A 23,057-nucleotide genomic window follows, 5' to 3' on the forward strand; every position below is an offset into this window, starting at 1 on the left:
GAGAGTGCTCAGTCGTGGTTCACATTTCTCCCTTTTTGATTGCACATGGATTTGAGTCAGAGTGCTCAGTCATGGTTCACATTTCTCCCTTTTTGATTGCACATGGATTTGAGTCAGTGCTCAGTCATGGTTCACATTTCTCCCTTTTTGATTGCACATGGATTTGAGTCAGAGTGCTCAGTCATGGTTCACATTTCTCTTTTTTTGATTGCACATGGATTTCAGTCAGAGAGTGCTCAGTTGTGGTTCACATTTCTCCCTTTGTGATTGCTCCATCCCGTGTTGTTCACTCTGTGCTCCCTGGTTGGTGTTGCAGATGCAGAGCCAGCTCAGGAGCTGGTGTATGATTTAAGGAGTCAGTGTGATGCCATCAGGGTGACCAAAACAGTGCGACCCTTCAGCATGGTGTGCTGCCCAGTGAATGAGAACGCTGCAGCTCTCATAGTCAGTGATGGCAGGGTGATGATCTGGGAGTTAAAATCCTGCATTTCGGGCAGAAATGTGCGCAACAGGTAATGGCATTTACTTTTCTTACCGAAGCTCCTTTTTTTTTTCCAAGTGGTTCAGTGTTTCATTGTATTTTAGAGTGATCATTCTGTGCCTGGAAGTGCTTCATGTGCTGTACATGTGTGTGAGTTAAGGAAGAGGAACAAATTATGTCTTCCAGATAGATCAGTTCCCTTTCTTTGAGGAAGTGCAGGAACTGTAGTTACTCTTTTTTTGTTTTGTTTTTTTTTAAGGCAGTTCCACCCTTAGTGTCTGGACTAAAAAAAAAGTTAGAATGACTATTTGTTTTATTTTGGGGAAGCATTTTCCTCTCATTTGGCTTTTTCAGACCATATAACTTCTCTTAGGAATGAATTCCTCACTTTCACATGTAAGGACCAAAATGAGTCTGTAAGAATTACACTTTTAGTAGAGGAATGGCTTTCTACTGGATTTGTGTGAAGTTGACACTGAGCAATATGAAGCTGCACAGTAGGTGACTGAAATATGGTGGTATAAAAAATGGTTTTATACACAGAGCCTTTAGAATTTTAGATTTGGAGCAGTCTCTCAAAATACTGTGGGAAGTGATACAGTGCTTGGAACAGTCAATGTATTAAGGTTGGTCTGCTGCAATAACCCTTCAAAGTACTATGGAATAAAATAAATAACTTACTGCCATAAAAGAAATGTTCTTTTAAACGTCAGTAGTACCAGGTTTTCAACATAGATCCTCTTGTTGCTCATCAGAGATTTAGTGTTTTTATGTTGAGTGCTCCCAAAAATAGTGCTCGATGGATTCCTTGTGCTGCATATCCAGGAAAGCTGTTTAGAATCTAAATTGGTTTTTACTTCTTTTGTTCTTAAGGGTTATTTCTAAAACATTGATCTTTGTCTGGAAAAATATAATATTATAAGAGGCAGTTAAGTCTGTGCTCTTAGCTGGTGACACAGACCTGCTCCAGCCCAGCAGGACACAGCTGCCAAGGCTGCCCAAAATAAAGGGGCACTTTGAGTCCCTTGGGGATGGAGATGGTGCCTGCAGGAGGAACCTGTTCCCATTTCTCTTGCAGCAGTTCCAGTGCTTCACCTCTGTATTCCCCAGTCTCCTTCTGTGGAATCCCTGTGGGAGCGTTCCAAAATAAACTTCCAGACCTCTCATTAGACAACATGATTGGTAAGAATTTATTTCATTGATCCCACTGCTACTAATTTCTCATGGTTTTGAATCATTGCACATCTTGCCTTACTTAAAAACTTAAGGTATTTTTTAGAATTTTTCTCTAATAGTAGTTCTGAAAAGGAAGAATTCCTGTTTGCTAAAGAAATCATCAAATGAATCCTCTTGAGGATTTTATGTTGAGGATCAATGTTCCAAAGTTCATTTTCTTTGAAGATAAAAAGTATTTTGAAATGGAATTTGGACAATTTGGAATTTTGATTTTCTGTTATTAATCTTAGAAGCCAATTTATCTGACACATCCCCTCTTTGTGAACTCTAAAGAGCAACCAGTCTTCAGAAAAGTTTCATCATGCCAAGCTCAAGAGGAAGAAATGTGTCTTATACATTCTTTGTAAATTTTTTTAATACAAATTTCAGTCTGAAAACTTTCTATAACATCTCCAACTAAAACTTCATGCTAACAAGAGCTTTCACTTTTAAGCAGGGCAGGGTGCAAGCCCTGGAGAAGAGCTGAGGAATTCATTCCTGCAGGAAGTGCACCTCAAATTCCTGCTGACAGGACTTCTGTCAGGGCTGCCTCTGCCTCCCTTCGCCATCCGCATGTGCCCGCCCCTCACCACCAAAAACATCAAACAGTATGAGCCCATCCTTGCTGTTGGTGAGTGCCTTCAGCAGAATTCTGAAGTAATAGATCCTGTATTAAATTCAAATATAGTTGTTGGTACAGAAAAAAAAAAGTATCAGTTGATGCTGTGTAATTTATTGCCAATACTGACCCGTGTATTGGTTTGGTCCTGTGAGTCCTTGGGTTCTTTTTTCTTGCCCTGGGTTTCAACAATGCTACCTGAAAAATGCAATGTAGTAGCAAGGTTTTATTTATCCTGATATTGGTCTGCTGTTACACTCAGCATTTTATGTGTTGCTCCCACTTTATCCTGAATGTCAGGAAACAGGGACTTCTGCAGCCCTGCATTCCTACAGCAAGCAAATGAACTTCACAGAGATTTTATTTTTGCTCTGATATGAATTTCTAAAATTACACTTGCAGCACATTATTTTTTCAGGACGAATCTATTCTGTCTTACCACAAATGTAGTTAAACTCATCTAGCTATTAGAATAGTTGCCAGTGAGCACCTGATGTATTAACTCAGAATTTTTCCTATTTAAAGCTGATTTTTCTGGCATCTTCTTTCAGAGCTCTAAACCATAGGCAGTCCATCATGTCATGATGTGATGCTGCTAAAATGTAACTTGTGGTTTCCCATGAGCTGCAACTGTTAAAAAAGTTGAAACATAAAGATTAGAAAACAGGTATAAAGGCATTTACAGCAAGGTCTTTTCTCTTAACATACCTGAATGGCTCTTTAGGTATCCATTGTTGTATTTCATGGGGTTGATATGAATATAATGAAGTGTCTAATGGAAAATTGTAAGTTTCAGTGTTTCAGAGGGTTTTTGATGTAATTGAAGCTCAAAGCTACTAGATTACTGATTTCTAATTTGGAAGAAGTCATTATTTCAGGGTGAGAAAGCAGAATTGCTTTAATGATTCCATAAAATCTACACAAGTTTCTCCCCTGGCATTATTGGGGGATAACAGTTAAAACATTTCCTTGATGCATTTACTCATCTCCTGTAATCGAAGCAAAAAGAACATTCCTTTCTTCTTCAGCTGGATGGGTGTGTTGTGGAAATGTGAGGAAAATAATCAGACTTTCAGCAGGCTCTGCAAAAAGGTTTGGGAAAATGTCTTGATCCAAGGGGGTATCAGTGGCTGCAGAGGGTTTAATATTTGGGATTTAAGTGGTAGAAATTCACATAGTTTTTTTGTAAAATTGTAAGATATTATTAGTTACAGGTATGTAAAAATAAGAGAGAGAGAAATAGCTGTTAATCCTGTATTTTCACTAAAGCATGGAAGAAAAGGATAATATGTGTGCCTATATTATTTTATCAATTTTTATAGGTACAAGCAATGGCTCTGTCCTGGTGTTTCACCTCACAAGTGGACTCCTCCACAAAGAGCTAAGCATCCATTCCTGTGAAGTCAAGTGAGTTTCATTTTAATCCCTGCTCTAATCCTTCTAGGAAACAATGCTGAAACAGCTGAGTGATGTTACCCAGCAGTGTGGGTGTCTTGCCTTGCTGTCAATGAAATCAGGAAAATTGTTCATGAAATCAGGGTAGATTTATCTACCCTGCCTTTGCTGTGTGAGAGCTGTAGCACCCTGACAAAGCTGTAATGAAAATTACACTGAAAGAAATATTGGAATTGCATCTGTGCCTGCTGATCTGGGATGGATATCAACTACTTCCAGCCTCTCCACTGCACTGCAGGACAAACAAGTCTTTTTAGGACAAGAAACTTTATTTATTCTATAACTATTGGGATTGAGTCCTTTGAAATAACGCTGGTTGGTATGTCAGGCTTTATTTACTTTATGTCCTTGGGGCTGAAATTGCTGTTGAGAGTTTTAATCTCAAGGGAAGTAAAAATAATTTTTAAAGACTGAATGTAGGAATCAGTATTTATCCATCCAGTGAAGGAGCAGAGTAAGTTTTAAAGGTTTCCTGCTGTGTGTTTCTGTGCACACAATGGCAGAATTTTTGGATAACTGATGGCACAGATATTCAAGGTGCTGCTTGCTGGATAAATATTTCCAGGCAGATTTAAGCATGAAAATAAAATACTAATTTCTAGTACAAATATTAATAAAAATTGTATTAGAATTCTGTTGTGAAGCCTTCATCTGGTTAAAGTCTGCACTTTACTGTGCATTCTGCAGAAAGTTAAGGAAAGTGCAAGGTGCTGAGAATAGGCAGCTCTGAGAGTTCATTGTGGAAACCTGCTTGGAATCTACCACCAAAATGAAGAAATTTTCTTTATGTTTGTGGTGTGATTACTTGGCTCTTTCTCTTCTAAACCATTTAAACCTCTTGGTTTCATACCGTTAACTACACATGAAATTATTTTAATTTTACTTTCTGTTATGCAGCACAAGAGGAGAGTCCTTTTTTATGACAGTGATTATAGAACTCAAAATGAAAACCCCTACTTGCATTTCACATGTCAAAAAAGAAATTAAAATGGAGAGGGAGGAGGAAATAAACACAATTTAGAAAAAAAAAGCTTTGTGCATTACTGGAAGTATTGTTAGTTTGGGTTTTTCAGTTTTGTAAAGGGTTTGCAGCTTTTGAGAAACTTAAATAATATATTTCCTTTCTAGTAAATGCCCTCAACCGGTCTTTTTAAAATTCTATAAAATGTTTGTGAATTTTATTTACCCTTAAGCTGTTATCAGGGTAAATCTTTTAAATATTTGTTCGTTTCCTCAATTATCTGAATGATTTTCTACATAATTTTTACAAGTTCAAGGGAATGCTTCAAGCAATTTAGATGAAGGCATGGAGATTCTTTTTTTTAAATTAATTTTCATGGAGTGCAAAAGTTCTTCTTTCACTGGGAATTGTTACTTTACCTCTAAAATGTGGATGGATTGAATAATGCCTCTGTTTCCATTTTATCTGAAAGAACACCTTCAGGGACCATCATTATTTTAGCAGGTAATTGAGAATAGCCTGAAATTGTAACTCAAGGCCAGCAGAGTCCTCAGTGCTCTTTATTTAGGAAGAGAATGTAATAAAAATAAGGCAATTTCCCTTTACAAAACAAGTGTTCTGAATTAATGGCCTCTGAGTTGTTTGGGTGTTTGTTATTATGATTTTTTTTTTCTTTTTGAGATTAAAGTGTTCTACATGTGTAGTCACATACTGATTTATTTTGTAACTATTTTTGCTGATTTTTTTGTTTGGTCGTTTTTTTGTTTGTTTTTATTTAAACTTTGTCTTGTGACTAGAAGGGGGAAGAATTTCCTTGCTGTCCTTACTTTTAAGATATTTCATACTTGTGGGTAACCTTGAATTTTAATTTTATTTATGATTATTACTTAGCTTTCTCTATTTGTTTAGAATTATGGAAGTAAATACTTTTCTGTTGAGTTTAATTTTATTTTTATAAGGAGATGGAGGTAAGAAGCAGCAGAAATGCTTAAAGCACACAAAGAGGGAAAATCAACCAGGCCACTGCCAGGAGTGTAAGTGAGGGGGGAAATGAAGAAATAACCAAGTTTGATACCTGGGGACAGTAGGGAATACAGGAGATAATAAAACACCTTCAGTGCAGAGAAGATTATTTTTGAGACATGCAAATAAAAATCCTGCAGTGCAGCTTTCAGTTCAGTGGCACATTTGCACTCTCAGTGCTGCTTTTGCTTATTTGGTACTGAAATAGCTGAGACTGGAGCAGAGCTGCTCATTCTTTGTCACTGAAGCTCAGCAAGTTCAAGGCTGCAACAGCTTTTATTTTTAAAATTAAAATCTCAATGACTGTAACAAGAATGTCTGTGGCCTGCAGGCACAACTTGGAAATTGCTACATTACATCCAAATTTTAGCTGTTCAATTGAAGCTGGTTTAGCATTTGAATTTCAGCTGCCTGCTCTTTGGGAAACTGCTTTGCAAACATTCATCACCTCTTTAAAAAAACTTTCCTTGAATAGAGAAATTAGAATGAAAAATATCTACCACCACTTTGGGAGCACATATGGTTTAATTTCCCATTTTGCCTTTCTCTTTTTCTTAGAATCCCTAAATTTAACTAGCAGCTGCCATGTCATAAAGTCACAACAATCTATTCCCAACTAGAAATGTAATTTGTGTTTTTATCCACTCCAGTGCACTTTGTGATTTGTTTGCATTGGAAACATTAATCAAAACAACTTGAGTCTCACTCCTGAAGTAACTGAGACAAGTTGAATGTATAGAAACTCTAAATATTGCATTTTAAAAGAGTGGATTCATTCTGAGAAGTGGTTGACAGCTGAATGTAACCCTTAATTCTGGTAGGCAAATATGATTTTATTAGGAAATGTTTGCTGTTTCAATAGGGAAGCCTTTACTTGTTTCCATCATTAAAATTTGTACCACTGTCTTCAGATTTTCAATTTCTATGTATGACAGTGACAAAATTATGTTGTTTTAGGTGCAAGCAGTTAGCTGAGCTAAGGTTTCCTCTTGATTTCGAGTGTCTTGGGTTTCTGTGGATTTTTATTGCTATTGACAGATGGCCAGGCAGCAGCAGAGAAAAGGACTTGCCCTGTTCAATCTGAGCTGATGAAAGAAGTGTGCAAAATGCTTCAGGTCTTTGCAGGAGAATGGAGAATAACTACCAGCAATAACAATGCATTAGGAGTGGACTTTTTCCAAAAATCATAGCTGAGATAAGTGGAAAAGTGTCAGAATTCACATTTCTTCCATTTCAGAAAGCTCCCTGGATTTATGACCCTTTGGAGACTTACAGTGTCACCCATTACTGCACTTGCAGATTTCTATTCAATCATGCCTGAAATGTTTCAATTAATAATTGAATACTTCTCATTTTGATTGAAATTAATGGTTGAACTTTCATAGGTCCTGCTGGGAAAAAGACTGGGTCCTAAATTTTTACCTTTTCTTGAGGATTTAGGAATAAAGCTTCCCATGTTTTTAAAGCTTGAACTAAAATAATATAAAAATGGCTGTAAATTGTAAGTGCAGAATATTTTGGGAGTGCTTTTTGATTTCACCCATGAACATTGTATTTAGGAAACTTCTACTTAACGCAGTGTGAGTTGGATTTACTGACAGTAAATCTTAAATATTGTTATTTATTTTTCTCATGCTGCACACACATTCTTCCAAAGCAGGCAGTTGAGGAACCAGAATACTTGGCCTGGGAACAGTTCTTAAATAATCTGTGTTTGAAGGCTTTGAGGAAACCTTAAATCCTTTTATCTGTGTTAAAATGAAGTTGGGCACAGGTGTGTATTTAAGTTCAATTTTCTTTAGAAGAGTTCCCTGATTTATTTCACAGATAAAGCAATTTTTGCAGGCACCAAGTGTGTGTTGGAAAAGGGCTGGAGAAGGGTCTTATTTAGGGACAGTCCCACCCAGTGCCACTTTCTGTCTCTTTTGCCTGTGGTGTGTTTCAGGAATTGGCTGAGAGTCCATCTGTGCTGCCAATATGTTCTGTTGAGTTTAAATTTATTTATTAAAGCACTTTACATCCTTTCAGCACTGCAACGTGATTTGCTTGGGAGCTGCTTTGGTGTGATCTAAAAGAAAAAAAACCAAAACCAAAGCCAGGTTTTTGGTTTTTTATGAAATCTCTTCAGGGCCTCTCTTTTTATATCATCTTTATTTCTCCTCTCTCTGGACTGAAAGAAATAAGGCAACCCACACTGCCACCCACTTGAGTATTTTCCTGTGTGCTGGGAATTTGGAGTTGTTTGATAGTAACTCTTGATTTGATCACAGCAGGGCTTTTAATCCACTCTAGTGCTGAGTATCTGTGAGGGCTTTTTGCAGAAGTTAACAGTGTTTATACCTGAATTTTTTATTTAACCAAAGTAGAGTTAATGCAGTCTGAAAAGAAAGCTGCTCTTAAATTTAATTCAGTAACTTATATTCACACCATAGTTGTTAATGTGTAGCTTCCTTTTATGCTTAAATATGATGTTTCCAGAAAATGTATAAAATTACATCTGTGCTGGGTTTTTAAGAATATATGTGAAAAAAAAAATACTTCAGTTCAGGTTTCTAACAATTCAAATATTTTAGTTGATATGCTCCGTGTATTTCCTCCTGATCACAGGGGAATTGAGTGGATCAGCTTGACTGGCTTCATTTCCTTTGCCACATCAACACCCAACAATCTGGGACTGGTCAGGAATGAGCTGCAGCTGGTGGACCTTCCAACAGGTTTGTGTTCCCTGGGAAATCTGCTCCAGGAGCTGACAGATTTGCTGGGGAGTGACAAGTTCTGACTACTATTTTTTTTATTATTCTTTCTGTTGTCCTGACAAAATAAAATAATAAAGGAGCTTTAACTGTTCCTGCTCTTCGTTGTGAAGCCACAAGTTGTGGTTTGTCTGGTGCTCTGCAGACAGACTTAAACCAGCACCTTTGCAAAAACATCTTGGACTTATCAAAACAACTAGAAGTGTCAGCAGGGGGTTTAGGAGAAGCCACATGGGGTATTAGTGGTGGATTTTGTTCACAAACTGCTCACATTTCCATATTTCCAAATGTGTTTTGTCAAAGTCTCCACCCACTGTTTTGTGTGCCCCTGAAATAGTGTCAAACCATTTGCTGTGTTGCACATGGTCAGGATTTGAGTGTGAATAAGTGTAAAAGAGATTTAAAACAATAAAAAAACTGATACTTTTATGAAGAATTGGAAAGGTTAAAAAGTAAATAACTGTTAAAAGACACTGTTGATAGCAAAATTAAGAGTTTACAACTATTTTGGCCTCATAGTGGCTGATAAATACATTTGTAATGAACTCAGTATTTGCACAAGAAGAGATATAACTGGGGAGATTACACAGCCCAGAACAGGAAGCACTTCAATAATTTTACATTATTTTTGAATATGAAAACCTGGAGCCACTTAAATTCTAATTGAAGAGCCTGAATCTTGTAGCACATGGCTAATTCTGAATTGGTTTGTACAAAGTGACTTTTTAATTGTTTTCTTTTTTAAACTTATGGAAAAACCTCGGTTGTTGTATTTCCAGGGTGCTGCACAGAGAGGTTGTTCTTGTAGCATGATATTATTGTAAAGTTTTTTTATATAATGTCTTTTGTTCATCTGTTTAAAATCAAAGCAGAAAAGATACCTGCACTGGGAAATTAATCTAATTTAAAATGGGAATCTGATTTTTCACTCAGCTTGTAAATCAGTATGGAACATTTATAGGCAGAAGTCCTCAAAGGTTCAGAATTTCTGCAGGCAACCAAGTTTTGAATAAATATTAATACATGAGACTTTAGCATTTTGTTTGCTTAAAAATAGTACATTTCCTCTTTTAAGTCTTTCAGGAAAGGCACTTCAATTTAACTTTTTGATTTTTGCTTCTTCCCTCACTTAGGAGCCCAACTTCCTCATTTAGGCCCAGGAAAACTCTGCTGATTCAGACTTACTTTGACAAAACTCCCATGTACATTTCTGAACAAAAATATGAAAGAAAATTGCTAAGATGTTGAAAACAGAGAAGAAAGAATTCCAGTACCCTCTGACAGGAGAGCTCTAACTCATGTTCTTATAACTAGATTTATTCATGCAGCTGGCTTAAGTGATTTAGCTGTGAGCTACAAGAGGAGCTAAAGTTTATAGCTTGAATTTTCCTTGAAGCTAAGGAGAATGAAACTTGCATAGAAGATGCTGCTTGTAGGTCATTATTTTGATAAATATATCTCTAACACCTATAATTCTGCAACATTTCCTGCAAGTGGATGAAAATTTTCTTGGGGCTGAAATTATAGATTCTTAAGATTTACTATTTTAGCTGGAAAGGAAGAGGGAATGGTTGTGATAAGTGTAGAGTGTAGCTCACCATGAAATTCTCTCACAGTTCATGGCACAGTTAATTGCTCTTATCAAAATTGAAATCTATTAATGAATTTCCTCCTCAGGGAATGGAGAGAATCTCTCATTGACTTTGAGTGGAAAATAATAACTCTTGGAACTCTCTATATTTATGTAATTCTGATGCATCCTTTTGAGTTGCTGTGCTCTGGAAGTGAGTCAGGAGTTAGACTTGACAGCAGAGTTTACAATATATTTAATGTAAAGATTTGGGAGCAGAGTTTACAATAAATTTAATGTAAAGATTTGGGAGCAGTGTTTACAAAATATTTAATGTAAAGATTTGACAGCAGAGTTTACAATAAATTTAATTTAAAGATTTGGGAGCAGAGTTTATAGTATATTTAATGTAAAGATTTGGGAGTAGAGTTTACAGTAATTTTAATGTAAAGATTTGGGAAGAGAGTTTACAATAAATTTAATGTAAAGATTTGACAGCAGAGTTTACAATATATTTAATGTAAAGATTTGGGAGCAGAGTTTACAAAATATTTAATGTAAAGATTTGATAGCAGAATTTACAGTATATTTAATGTAAAGATTTGGGAGTAGAGTTTACAGTAAATTTAATGTAAAGATTTGGGAGCAGAGTTTACAATATATTTAATGTAAAGATTTGATAGCAGAATTTGCAGTATATTTAATGTAAAGATTTGGGAGTAGAGTTTATAGTAATTTTAATGTAAAGATTTGGGAAGAGAGTTTGCAATAAATTTATTGTAAAGATTTGACAGCAGAGTTTACAATGTATTTAATGTAAAGATTTAGGAGCAGAGGTTACTATATATTTAATGTAAAGATTTGATAGCAGAATTTACAGTGTATTTAATATAAAGATTTGGGAGTAGAGTTTACAGTAAATTTAATGTAAAGATTTGGGAGGAGAGTTTACAATAAATTTATTGTAAAGATTTAGGAGCAGAGTTTACAATATATTTAATGTAAAGATTTGGGAGTAGAGTTTATAGTAATTTTAATGTAAAGATTTGGGAGGAGAGTTTACAATAAATTTATTGTAAAAATTTGGGAGGAGAGTTTACAATAAATTTATTGTAAAGATTTAGGAGCAAAGTTTACAATAAATTTAATGTAAAGATTTTACAATAGAGTTTACAATACATTTAATGTAAACTTGGAGATTTTAATGATGAACTCTGCAGTAATATGAAACACAGTAAAACTCTGACAATGACAAGAGTAACTTTAGAGATGACAGGTGATTTGGAGATGTTGTGGCTTGGTTAGTAAGCTGGTTCTGTTTAGAACCAGAGCAGTTTCTATTGAAATTTCCCAGTTTCTGTTCAGTTTATTGGCTGTTGCTTTCTCCCCTGCTCTGTGCTGCAGGCAGGAGCGTTGCGTTCCGGGGGGAGCGAGGCAATGACGAGCCAGCCATCGAAATGATCAAGGTGTCTCATTTGAAGTAAGTGCCTCAGCCTTGGGAGGTTTATAAATTTCACTGTGCTGCATGAAAATCCTCAGAAGATCATAGACATTCCAAGAATAAAAGCACTCCAGAGTGTATAGTAAAATATTCAACAGCATCAAGAGGAAAATTATTCAGAATATTAATTCCAAGTGAAAAAGCTGTGATTGTTTCTGTGGTTGACTTTGTCACTTCAGGATCCAATCACGTTGCAAAATCAGTAATTAATATTTTATTTCTTACAGGTATTGTGTTTACTGAACAGGCTTTTTGATAATATTAAGGAGAATAAGTGTTTTTCAACTATGATTCTGTTATGAGTTAATTCACTTTTCTATAACTTAAGCCTTACTTAAAACAAGGAAGTTTGGCATTAAAAATTATTCATATCTATTTAGCTTTTGTAAATATTTCACATCTTTGCAATAATTGTCTGCTGGAAGACCAGATGTGAGATACAGTTGTTTGAAAAGTCAGCTAATAAATGACCAAATTGTTTCCTTTCAAGTCTTCATAATTTTGAGCTCATGCCTGTGACAGGAGGTCCTGATCTTCATTGTATCAAAAAAAATAATTGTAGTACTCTAGAAAATTACTTCACTTTCTTTTATAAATGAAATTAAAATAGTATTGATTTTAATAGAGCATGGTCTCTAAATCTTAAAAGCTTCTTCTTTACAGTGGAGGAAAAAAAATAATAATACTCTATCTTGCACAGGAGTATTTTTGTGTGTAGGAGTTCCAGAGAATCTGGAAGAGTTCAGCCATATAATGTTCTTAATAATGCATTAAAAATTAAGAGCAGCCTTGGGCTTAGATGAAGAGGCTGGAGAGTGTTGAGTGAGACAGGAAAGGAGGTTCACTTGCAGGGAGATGAATGCAGTGCCTGAGAGGACAAATTGCTGCCTGGCCTCTGTATTTTCAAGTTAAATGTGAAAAGTGGTGGATTAAAGGTGTTTACACTCACCCAGCTCCACAGATGAGCAGTCTGAAGATATGGCTGAAAAGTGGTTTAGTGTGGGATGATTTTGTGCTCATTTATCCTGGGATTGGGAACTGGCATGCATCTGCAGGAGGGAAAAATCTCTGTCCAGCCTGCAGTTTTGTGTGTTTTTCTGGTATTTTGTGCCATCAACTCAGGCTGAACATGGTGAGCTCAGATGTGCTGCTGCTCTCTCTGAATTATTCCCCTTGTCTCCTCCACAGTAATTGTGCAGAAGCACCTGGCAGAAATTTATAATTCTGTTAGCTTTGAGGAGAACTGTGTTTCAGACATTCTTTTGCTCCTCAGTAACTCAAGGGAATCACAAGCTTCAGAGGGGGATTTGATTTGCTCTGCTAGCTTTTAGTTTTTCAGGGTCTCCAGAGTGAAGGAACACAACACAAGTGAAGGAAAATGCTCAAATGACTCTTGCTGGAGTAAATTCTCATTTGTTTCAGGCAGTACCTAGCTGTGGTATTTAAAGACAAACCACTGGAGATCTGGGATGTCAGAACTTGCACTCTGCTCAGAGAAATGTCTAAAAACTTCCCTTCAGCCACTGCTCTGGTAAGGACTAAATTCTGTTACATTTTAATAAATGTAATACATTGAAATAGTGTAAAATCTTTGAACAATTTTGCAGCAAGTGTTACTGTAGCTGTAGCATATACAGAGAAGTGCTTTAATATTTCATCTTCACCAAATGGAGGCAGGAAAAAAGGAAGTTCTGGTGAAGAAATCTGCTCTGCCCCTTGGGTGATGGAGGGAGGTACTGCAGAGAGCAATCTCCTTGGAAATCATTATAAAGCCCAGTACATTCAGGGAATAAACCTTGGTCTTTTGCATTTTTCCTGGGTTATTTTCCACAGGAGTGGTCACCTTCCCATAACTTAAAGAGCCTGAGGAAGAAGCAGCTGGCAGCCAGGGAGGCCATGGCCCGGCAGACAGTGGCACCAGACACTGAAGTCAGCAGTGTGGAATCCTCTGTGATCAGGTATCCCCCTCCTGAGGGACTCCTGGGCTACAGCAATTGTTGGTTTCCCACCACGTGCCATTCTTCTAATGAAAAGAATAGTTTGGAACTGATTGTTGAGTACACAGCAAGCAAAAGAACTTTATGGACCTCCCTTTAGTTTTTGCATGTGGGACTTTGCTGTACCTGGTACTCTCAGGTGTGTCTGTGGCAGTCCATTGGTGACCTGGTTCTTCAAGTAAAACTCTTACTTGTCCTTTCCACAAGAGTGGAAGTAATAAATAGTTAACTGTTATATAAATTCTTTAAAAGGGTATTTGCTTTTTTTGTGTGTATATTGTTTCTATGCATTAGGTAGAATTTGTCTTGCAATTCTGATTTCAAGAAAGAAATAATTATGTCTCATTATGTTCTTTTTAAAGTTTGTTGCAGGAAGCTGAAAGTAAATCAGAGCTGAGCCAGAACATCTCTGCCAGGGAGCACTTTGTGTTTACAGGTGCTGATGGGCAGGTTTATCATCTCACAGTGGAGGGAAACTCAGTCAAAGACAGTGCAAGAATTCCTCCAGATGTGAGTTTTCTATCACTGATGCTTGAATTTTTTGCTTAGCTTTGATTGCTAGAAAAAAATCAAGGATAAGCTTTGTAGCAGCAAGTCAGTAATGTAGTACTTTGAAATCTGAAATTAATTCCAACATAAAAACTGACAGCAGTTTTGTTTTCACAGTCTTATGAATAATTTTTCCTGTTTTAACTGAGTAGTTTTGTCTATCATGTTGTATAATTTTTTTAATTGAATACTAATGTTGAAATATTTATTCATATGTTTGAGTCTGTTAATCACAAGTTATTTTTCTGCTTCTTAAATATTTTCAGGGAAGTATGGGTAGCATTACTTGTATTGCCTGGAAAGGAGATATCCTGGTTCTTGGAGATGTGGATGGAAACTTAAACTTCTGGGATTTGAAAGCTAGAGTATCCAGGTATGAATGCAAATTAAGTCTGTCAAACATGAGATTGATGAGTATTAGAATGTGGAATGTTTTCATCCTTCCTCATTTTTGTTCTTTGCTGTAGGGAAAAATGCAAATATTTTGAAATAAAAATTCAGAAAATGTCTACTGTGTCACAGTTCCCTACATTTAATCTCTTGTGTTTTCAGAAGAATTAACATTTAATCAAGGTTTTAAAACCAGCTAGATATCTTTTTTTAACATTAAATCTGCAATGGCTTCTGGGAAAATATTAAGTATTGTAGTGTTTATTCCAAGCATTTCATCATTTTAGTTTAATAAATTCATAATCTGGACATCCATTTGTGTGTGCATCTATATAGAGGGATTGTTCTCCTCAGTCTGTGCAATACCAGGATCTGCAAAGTTCCTGGAAAGGATTCCATTTCCTACAAAATTGGGTGTACAGTGATGGATCCTAATCTTGTCTTTGCTTAGGGGGATTCCTACTCACCGGAGCTGGGTGAAAAAAATTCGGTTTGCCCCAGGGAAAGGAAACCAAAAACTCCTTGCAATGTACAATGATGGGGTAGAAATTTGGGATTCAAAAGAGGTAAGTGGCTGTGGGTTTGATGGACACTTCTCTTCATAGCCCAACTCATCACTGAAAATCAGATGAGTGAGGGATTAAGTTTTACTGAGTCAGGATTTCTACTGGCAGTTGCATGATAAAGTCATATGGCTTCTTCAGAAGATTTTACTCCCTATAAATTATCTTAGAGCTGCCATCAATGAGAAGTGTCTTCCATTCCTAAAGCTGACAATGTCTGAGATCCTCTTTGTCATCCTTTTGTGATGGTTTTGAGGCAGACCTTGAAAATCTAAGTATTTTTCAATACCTTGAAAATTTAAGGGGGAGTCCCCAGTCTGAGACTTTAATCTGTGGACAGGAGATTGCTTTCACTGCAGGTTTTCTGTGTATGGTCAATAGATTTAATTTGTTAGGGAATACCAGAAAGCCAGACACCTGTTCATTAACACTCTCTAGTTTCTCTTCTTACTCAGAAACTCTCTAGTTATGTTCACAAACCCTCTGGGGTTTGCTTTAGGTCTCTCAGGGGATTATAGTACCATGGGGAAGGAAATATAATTGAACTGTTTTACCTTAGCCCCTGGATAAGTTCAGGGTATCAGGGTATGAAAGAGAAATTTTAGTTTTTTTCCTGTTTCCTTTGTAATGAGCACCAACTCCAAACTCAGACCCTTAGTTAGTGCAATATGAAACTCCACTGATGATAAGAATGAGCAGCAGATTTGAACAACTACTGGGAATTACATAAGTTGAGTAGGATATTACCCAATGAGTCTCACCTTGAAGCACATTTGAATGGTTTTGATGCCACAAGATACTGTAACTGTTCCCTCTTTTTTTCTAGGTTAAAGGAGTTTCCTACATGAAAGCATTTAAAATTAAATTCTCATTTTCAGTCAAAAGTCTTTCAGAATATCTGTAGTCATATTTTATAGTCTCAGTTTTATTATACATCTAATCCTGTCCTGTTAGAAAAGATAACAGAAAGGCAGCTGTACACTTGTGGTGGTGTTCACAGGGGTCCCAGGACCAGGGAAGAGATGGGAATCCTGACTCCATGTTTCAGAAGGCTGATTTACTATTTTATTATATATATTATATTAAAAGAAGATTATAGATTAAAACTATACTAAAAGAATAGAAGAAAGGGTTTCATCAGAAGGCTTGAAAGGAATAGGAAAAAAATGGAATGATAAAAGAATCTTGTGACTGACCAGAGAGTCCAAGACAGCTGGGCTGTGATTGGCCATTAATTAGAAACAACCACATGAGACCAATCCCAGATGCACCTGTTGCATTCCACAGCAGCAGATAATCATTGGTTACATTTTGTTCCTGAGGCCTCTGAGCTTCTCAGGAGGAAAATCCTAGCAAAAGGATTTTTCATAAAAGGTGTCTGTGACATACACTATGCTCAAAAGGATTTTTTCCCAGCCCTAAATTAGGAAATAGTATTGTTCCAGGGCAACCATGTGACCTACTCCAAGGTTTCTAAATTCCCTGCTCTCCAGAAAAGACCATTATTGAAATGATTTATGGCTAACTTCACTTTTGATGGTGAATTTTGTGCTGTGCCTCCTGGGTGTGTGACACAGCCTCACAATGGGTGATGGAGAAGATGCTAAAAATAAAAAACACCTGAACTTTTGCAGGTACAAATGGTGAGCAGTTTAAGGAGTGGCAGAAACGTGAATTTCCGGCTCCTGGACGTGGACTGGTGCACGTCAGACAAAGTGGTGCTGGCATCTGATGATGGATGCATCCGAGTGCTGGACTTGTCCATGAAGCCCTCGTGTTTCAGGATGGATGAGCAGGATTTGATAGGTAGGTCTTGTCTTCCTTGCTGTCCACTTTTGTTTCTTTGTTGAACAGGGGCTTGTCACACGTGGAGTTATTGGTGCCTTTCTACTGCTTTTCATGGCTACAGGTCATTTTTTAATGCTTAGGTCGTATGTGTGGAAACCCAGAGCACCAGAAATATTTCTCTGTCTGCTCTGGGGTGTCCTGACCCCCAGGGGAGCACTAACTTGGACCCTCATTCACGGAGAAAGTTTCCTAGACTTCTAGGATTCAATTCCTTCAATCCACAAAAGTGTGCAATAAATTATAGAGAGTAATGTAGGTGTATCACTTGGTGAGGAATTGAGGTTTTGGGATTTTTAGTATGTTGTGGATGGAAGCAAGATGGAGGGCACAGGGTTTTGTCCTGAGTTTCTTCTTCATGCTTCCTCTTCCTTCTTCTTCTTGGTTTTGTAATTGGGCAGAAAAGTCCTCACTGTGGGCTCTGTGGGTTCAGTTATTGGGTTAAAAAGGGAAAATAATCCAGGTGTCAGTCCTTAATTGGACAGTTTAGTCTGAAAAGACGTTGGAACAAGAGATTGTTGGCCATTTTGTGCCTTCTAATGAAAAGCTGCTGAACTCACAGTAGTGAGACTATTTTAGTAATAAGAAATAATAAACACCTGAGTCCCAGCATGAACTATTGTCTCAAGTGCCTTCAATACAAACCCAGAAAAATCCAATAATATGCATGGGTTTTTGAATACAAGTTTAATATCCCAAATAGCACATACTTTTTAATATCTTAATTTAAATATAAATGAAGAAAATAAGAGCTTTTTGTACAGATATCTAGCAAATTGACTTAAAAAGCATTGGCACATCAATTAGGTATCAGTACCTGCATCACTGATACTCATTACATGATTTAGAAACATTTGTTGATGGGTAAAATGTATTTCCTGATTTTTGTTTCAGGTGTCTGTAGATTGATTCATTGCTCTTCAAACTGACCTTTAAAATAGCAATATTAGTGCTCTTTGCCTTTTTAGCCATATGTCTAAGAAGGGAGTTGAAATATTTAACTAGTTAACTAAACTACATTTTTTTGTATTTATTATTACTGGTGTTCCAAATAACTCTTCTTGTTGTTGCCTTTTGAGTCAATCCTACCTTTACTCATAAAACTTCCCTAAGTAATTTCCTTAAAACCAGTAGATTCTAAGACATCTGCAATAAACTGTGATGTGGGGAGCTGTGGTGTGGGTTTGTTTGATGAAACATGTAATTTATCACAGCCATTTTTGCTACCAAAGGAGTTTTCTGCAATATTAAGTTCTAAAGATGAATGTAAAGGCAAGCACACAGAAATGAGGCTGTGCCAGCTGTAAGGCTGCTGTGATTGAGCTGTCCTTCTGTGCTAATGTTTTAATTACCAAATCACATTTACAAGAGTCCTGCATCACTCAGTGCACACGAAGCACAGGGAGCTGTGAATGTTTAATGATGGAGCTGATTTTGGTGCTTGTTTTACTGCTCAGTCACTGGGTAGCATTTGCTGCCTGTCATCACACCTTGTACTGGATACACTTCCTGACTTCTACACTTGTGTGACAGCACTGATGGATCATTTTTATCTTATTCAACTTCCCACCATTCTTTGCAGATGATAGGGTTTAATCCTTGTATTATACTGTATATTGCACTGATGGATCATTTTTATCTTATTCAACTTCCCACCATCCTTTGCAGATGATAGGGTTTAATCCTTGTGTTATACTGTATATTGCACTGATGGATCATTTGTATCTCATTAAACTTCCCACCATCCTTTCCAGATGATGGGGTTTAATCCTTGTATTGTGCTGTAAGAATTAGGGGGACAAAGCAAAACTAAATATGCTTTAGGATATATTTGGTATAGCTTTACTTGCTTTGTGTACCATGTAGCAATAATCATTGCACACAGCTCTGCCAAAGCCAGTAAAATGCATTCCAGGAGTCTATGGCTAAACCCACTGTGGAATATCCTGAAATTCTCATTTGACCATGGTTGATAACCCTGTATCCTCTATGAAATGTTTTTGTTGAGTGTAGTGATAAGCTTTTATGTCTAGCAGCCTCTGCTGGGTGTGTGGAAAGACTTTTTTGTATGATTTTCCTGGTGCTTGCAAACAAGCTGGGACATTTTCTGTGATACATTTTCTGGAAGTACATTTTTGGATGTATACATTTTCTGGTGCCCATTTTCTCGTGGGATATTTTCTGTGATACATTTTCTGGTGGTACATTTTCTGTGATACACTTTCTGGTGCCCATTTTCTGATGCCCATTTTCTGTGATACATTTTCTTGTGCCCATTTTCTGGTGAGATATTTTCTGTGGTGCATTTTCTGTAATACATTTTCTGTGCTATATTTTCTGCAGGCACATTTTCTGATCAATGAGCACAGCATTATTGCACATGACTCCCTGGACAATGAATCTTTTCCTTTTGTTTCAGAACCTGTCTGGTGTCCCTACCTGCTTGTTCCAAGGGCTTCATTAGCTTTAAAAGCATTCCTGCTGCATCAACCCTGGGATGAGAAATATTCTCTAGATATCATGGACATGTAAGAAGAAATATAGATCTATATAAAACATATTATTATTTTTTAAAGCCTATATCTTTTATTAGTCTTTCTGTGCAAATAACTGTTGGATGTATAAGTTTCCTCACTCTTGGGGACAGTCAAAATTATAATTAGTTCACTATTTATTATTGAAAGTAATATAGGTAAGGCTCTAAGGTCAGGTATTTCTTCTGGCTTTCAGTAGCACTTGGCTGTTAAAAACTGCAGTCTGCTTTCAGTCCTGGCAATATTTTTATGGCTTTGTATTACTTCTGAGAAAAACTGTGTTCTCTTTGTTCTAGAAGTTAATGCAGCCATCAGAGTTGTTCCTAAAGTGTAAATGAAAGTGATATTCTGATATCCTCATAGACCTGTCTGTACTCCTGGAGAGCCACATCCACATCACCAGAGGAGCACATTTCTGTGTCCTGGACTGTGCTCATGGTCATTGCCATTTTTATTCATTTTATGATTAATGAAAAAAAGAAAAATGGGAAAAGAAAGACTGGCATTTACTCTGAGACTCAATGGAAGCAAACCAAATCTTTCACTGCTATTTTGGAACTCATAACTGGATAAAGAATCCTGCATGAATGGCTTACCCAAAGAATGTGAAACATTGTTAATGTGTAACAATTGTTAACCTGTGTTTTTCTCCTACAAGTAGTGCTCTTTTCAGATAATTCTGTCCTTTTTGTAACACAGGAAACCTCTATTTTTTTTTATTCCAGTGATTATCCAGAGAATGAAAATATTAAAAGCCTTCTTCAAGAGCAGTTGAATTCATTGTCCAAGTAAGATTTTTTCTATTATTACTTGTGTGAGCTATGGAATTCTGAGAAGGCAAAATATCTGAAGTTTGTGGCAATTCACAGTTAATGAAGAAAGAATTCTCTTCTCTAAAGATGTGCCTGAGTAATGACAGGTTTTATTTTTAAAAAAGGATTTTTAATGTAAATTTTATTTAATTTTTAACTTGGTGCTTTAAAGGTACTGATAGGGTCAGTATATGATTTGCAAGTGACCTGTGAGCATTTGGAATATTTTAAGCAGTGCTTCTCAGGGGTTTAGGGGTTCTTTATGCTGATCCAGACTGCATTGCACACTGCTACCTAAATACTCCAAGGTTTGTTTGTGAGGAAAAAAAGATGATTCCAAAAATCCTTTGCTGAAGATATAATTCCAGAGTTATGTTGATTCACATTGCTCTATTTACAGAGAAAACAGATTTTGACATTCCACTTAAACCTTGAAAATTATAGTTAAAGCTAATAAATATACAATAAATTGTCCATTTTCCTTTTTCCTTTCATTTAGTAGGATGGCAAAGGTAACAGCCTGTTTTTATCCAGTCTGAAACACCTGTGGAAAGCCTAAATTCCTGCATGTGCATCCCTTCTGCTGTGACTCTACATAGCTGCAAGGTTATTCGTAGCTGAATTAATGTTGTAATTAGTAGAATTACTGCAGACTAATTGGCAGCTTTGCATACACCCTGGTGGTGATTCCCTATATTGCAAGGATAAAGAGTTCCTGATGGACTCCCTGCATTTGCCCCTGGAGATCAGCTATATTTCAAATTATATATCATTCCTGTTGCAGTTGTTTTAACAGATGCATTTTTTCATTTCAGAAAAGAAATTCTGTATTTTTGGGGTTGATCTTTTCAGTTTGTATGTGATGGATCCAACCAAACAAAAAGTCCTGCCCAGCATTTTACAGTTGAACTTTCTCTTTTGCAGTGACATAAAGAAACTTCTGCTTGATCCAGATTTTACTCTCCTTCAGAGATGTCTCCTGGTTGCCAGGTAGAAGAGATTCAGATGAATACAGGAAATGTTTGCTAGGAAAATCTTGATGCTATTAATGCACAGGAATGAGCTGAGGTTTAGGAACTCTCCCAGTTGTCCTTAGCACAGTCCCTAAACTACTTTGTTACTCATTGAGTAGAGTGGGTTTAGGACCAAAATGGAAATTTTACCTCACTGACACAGTTTTATTTGCTTGTTGGATACAAGGAAATTCCCTCAGTCTTGGTGGCACTTTTATAACTGCAGCTCTGGCAGCCACATTACATTTAGTTGATCATGCCCCAAAATTTCATTTAGAACTTCACAACAGCTCTGTACAAACAGGGCAGGGCCTGGGGTTTATTTCAAGTGTCATTGTTCTGTGTGGTTCCTCTGCATAAACTGAGCTAATTTTAGTCTGTCTGTGCTCAGAGATGGTTTTCAAACTTTCAACTTGTGGTTGAAAGAGGATATCAGTGACTTAAGTGCAAAATAATAATAAATATCAATTTCCACATATTTCTGTGCTAAATATTTCTGGGGTTTAATTGCTGTTGTAATGAATATCATTCCATAATCCTCTCTCACAGTTTGTCCCACTGATAAAGCAAAGTATTTGTGTTATCCACAGGAATGCACAGTCCTTGAGAAAATGAAATATATCATATTTTTATGTGATTATGATGTCCTGCTTTGTATCTTCTCAGACTGTATGGGGATGAATCTGAGCTGCACTTCTGGACTATTGCTGCCCACTATTTGCACAGCTTATGCCAGGAAAAGCCTGCCAAACCAGACACAGCTGTCCTCCAGGAGCAGCTGGGTAATCCTCTGGATATATGCTATGATGTGCTCTGTGAAAATTCTTACTTCCAGGTATGTCAAAGAGTTCAAAACCAAATTTAAAGGAATGTCATCAGTACAATAAACACTCAGCTCCCTGTACATATTTCACTTTTATTAGGAACATACCAGTCTGGGTTAAAACATTCCTTGTACTTAAAAATAGAGGCTGGTCCAAAAACTGGCAAGATATGTAAATATCTTTTAAAAGCCTGGGTTTATTTCTTATGGTAGGCTTACATTTAAAATATTTTTCCTTCTTTGTCCAGAAATTCCAGCTGGAAAGGGTAAATCTCCAGGAAGTGAAGAGATCAACATATGATCATACCAGGAAATGTGCTGATCAACTTCTTCTCTTGGGCCAGGTTTGTGGGTAATATTTGAATTTTTTATTCTTCTTCCCTGTCTGTTTTGTGTACTTAGCCTATTCAAGGAAAGCTTTTTCTAACTTTATTTTTTATTTCCTACTTATATGAACTCAGTACAGAGTTTTTGCATTCTTATGTTGAATTCATGATGAATTTTCAATGCTGTTCTTACTGACAATGTCCTATTTAAAGTAGAATCTTAGTCATTAATAGACAGTGAGATATTTTTGTAGCCTGTTTTAGAATAACTTCCATTGTTATTTGTTCCATGTCTTAAAAAGGGTAAAAATAGAAAGGCTTTTAAACAAAATTAATATATTGTGGTCAAAATTGTATTTTTTTTCTCTTGCCAGACTGACAGAGCAGTGCAACTGCTGCTGGAAACCAGTTCAGAGAATGCACATTATTACTGTGATTCACTCAAAGCTTGCCTGGTCACAACTGTCACCTCATCAGGGCCATCTCAAAGCACCATTAAACTGGTAGCAACCAACATGATAGCCAATGGAAAGCTTGCAGGTAAAATATCTTTCTCTTTGCTTGTAAAGTGATAATTCTCATTATTTTTAAGGATGCCAGTGAAATAGGAGTGAATCCTGCTGTGAT

At 36.6% G+C, this 23,057-nt stretch overlaps 1 protein-coding gene across 2 annotated transcripts in view; it reads left to right on the forward strand.

Annotated features, from left to right (window-relative positions):
* WDR11 (WD repeat domain 11) overlaps positions 1–23,057 on the forward strand; it is a 37,667-nt gene that overhangs the window by 8,851 nt on the left and 5,759 nt on the right. Inside the window, exons 8-25 of one of the 2 annotated variants that reach the window (XM_058810315.1) lie at positions 317–512; positions 1,560–1,663; positions 2,151–2,327; positions 3,638–3,722; positions 8,362–8,468; positions 11,482–11,557; positions 13,001–13,109; positions 13,412–13,536; positions 13,938–14,085; positions 14,391–14,497; positions 14,966–15,080; positions 16,712–16,883; positions 19,342–19,450; positions 20,182–20,244; positions 21,193–21,258; positions 21,948–22,116; positions 22,353–22,448; positions 22,805–22,970. In XM_058810315.1, coding sequence (XP_058666298.1) covers positions 317–512; positions 1,560–1,663; positions 2,151–2,327; positions 3,638–3,722; positions 8,362–8,468; positions 11,482–11,557; positions 13,001–13,109; positions 13,412–13,536; positions 13,938–14,085; positions 14,391–14,497; positions 14,966–15,080; positions 16,712–16,883; positions 19,342–19,450; positions 20,182–20,244; positions 21,193–21,258; positions 21,948–22,116; positions 22,353–22,448; positions 22,805–22,970 — 2,190 coding nt within the window. The remainder of the gene's footprint in view (positions 1–316; positions 513–1,559; positions 1,664–2,150; positions 2,328–3,637; positions 3,723–8,361; positions 8,469–11,481; positions 11,558–13,000; positions 13,110–13,411; positions 13,537–13,937; positions 14,086–14,390; positions 14,498–14,965; positions 15,081–16,711; positions 16,884–19,341; positions 19,451–20,181; positions 20,245–21,192; positions 21,259–21,947; positions 22,117–22,352; positions 22,449–22,804; positions 22,971–23,057) is intronic. The other variant, XM_058810316.1, reaches the window with a different exon arrangement.

The sequence above is a fragment of the Ammospiza caudacuta genome, chromosome 9 (assembly GCF_027887145.1).
Source record: "Ammospiza caudacuta isolate bAmmCau1 chromosome 9, bAmmCau1.pri, whole genome shotgun sequence".
Lineage (NCBI taxonomy): Eukaryota > Metazoa > Chordata > Aves > Passeriformes > Passerellidae > Ammospiza > Ammospiza caudacuta.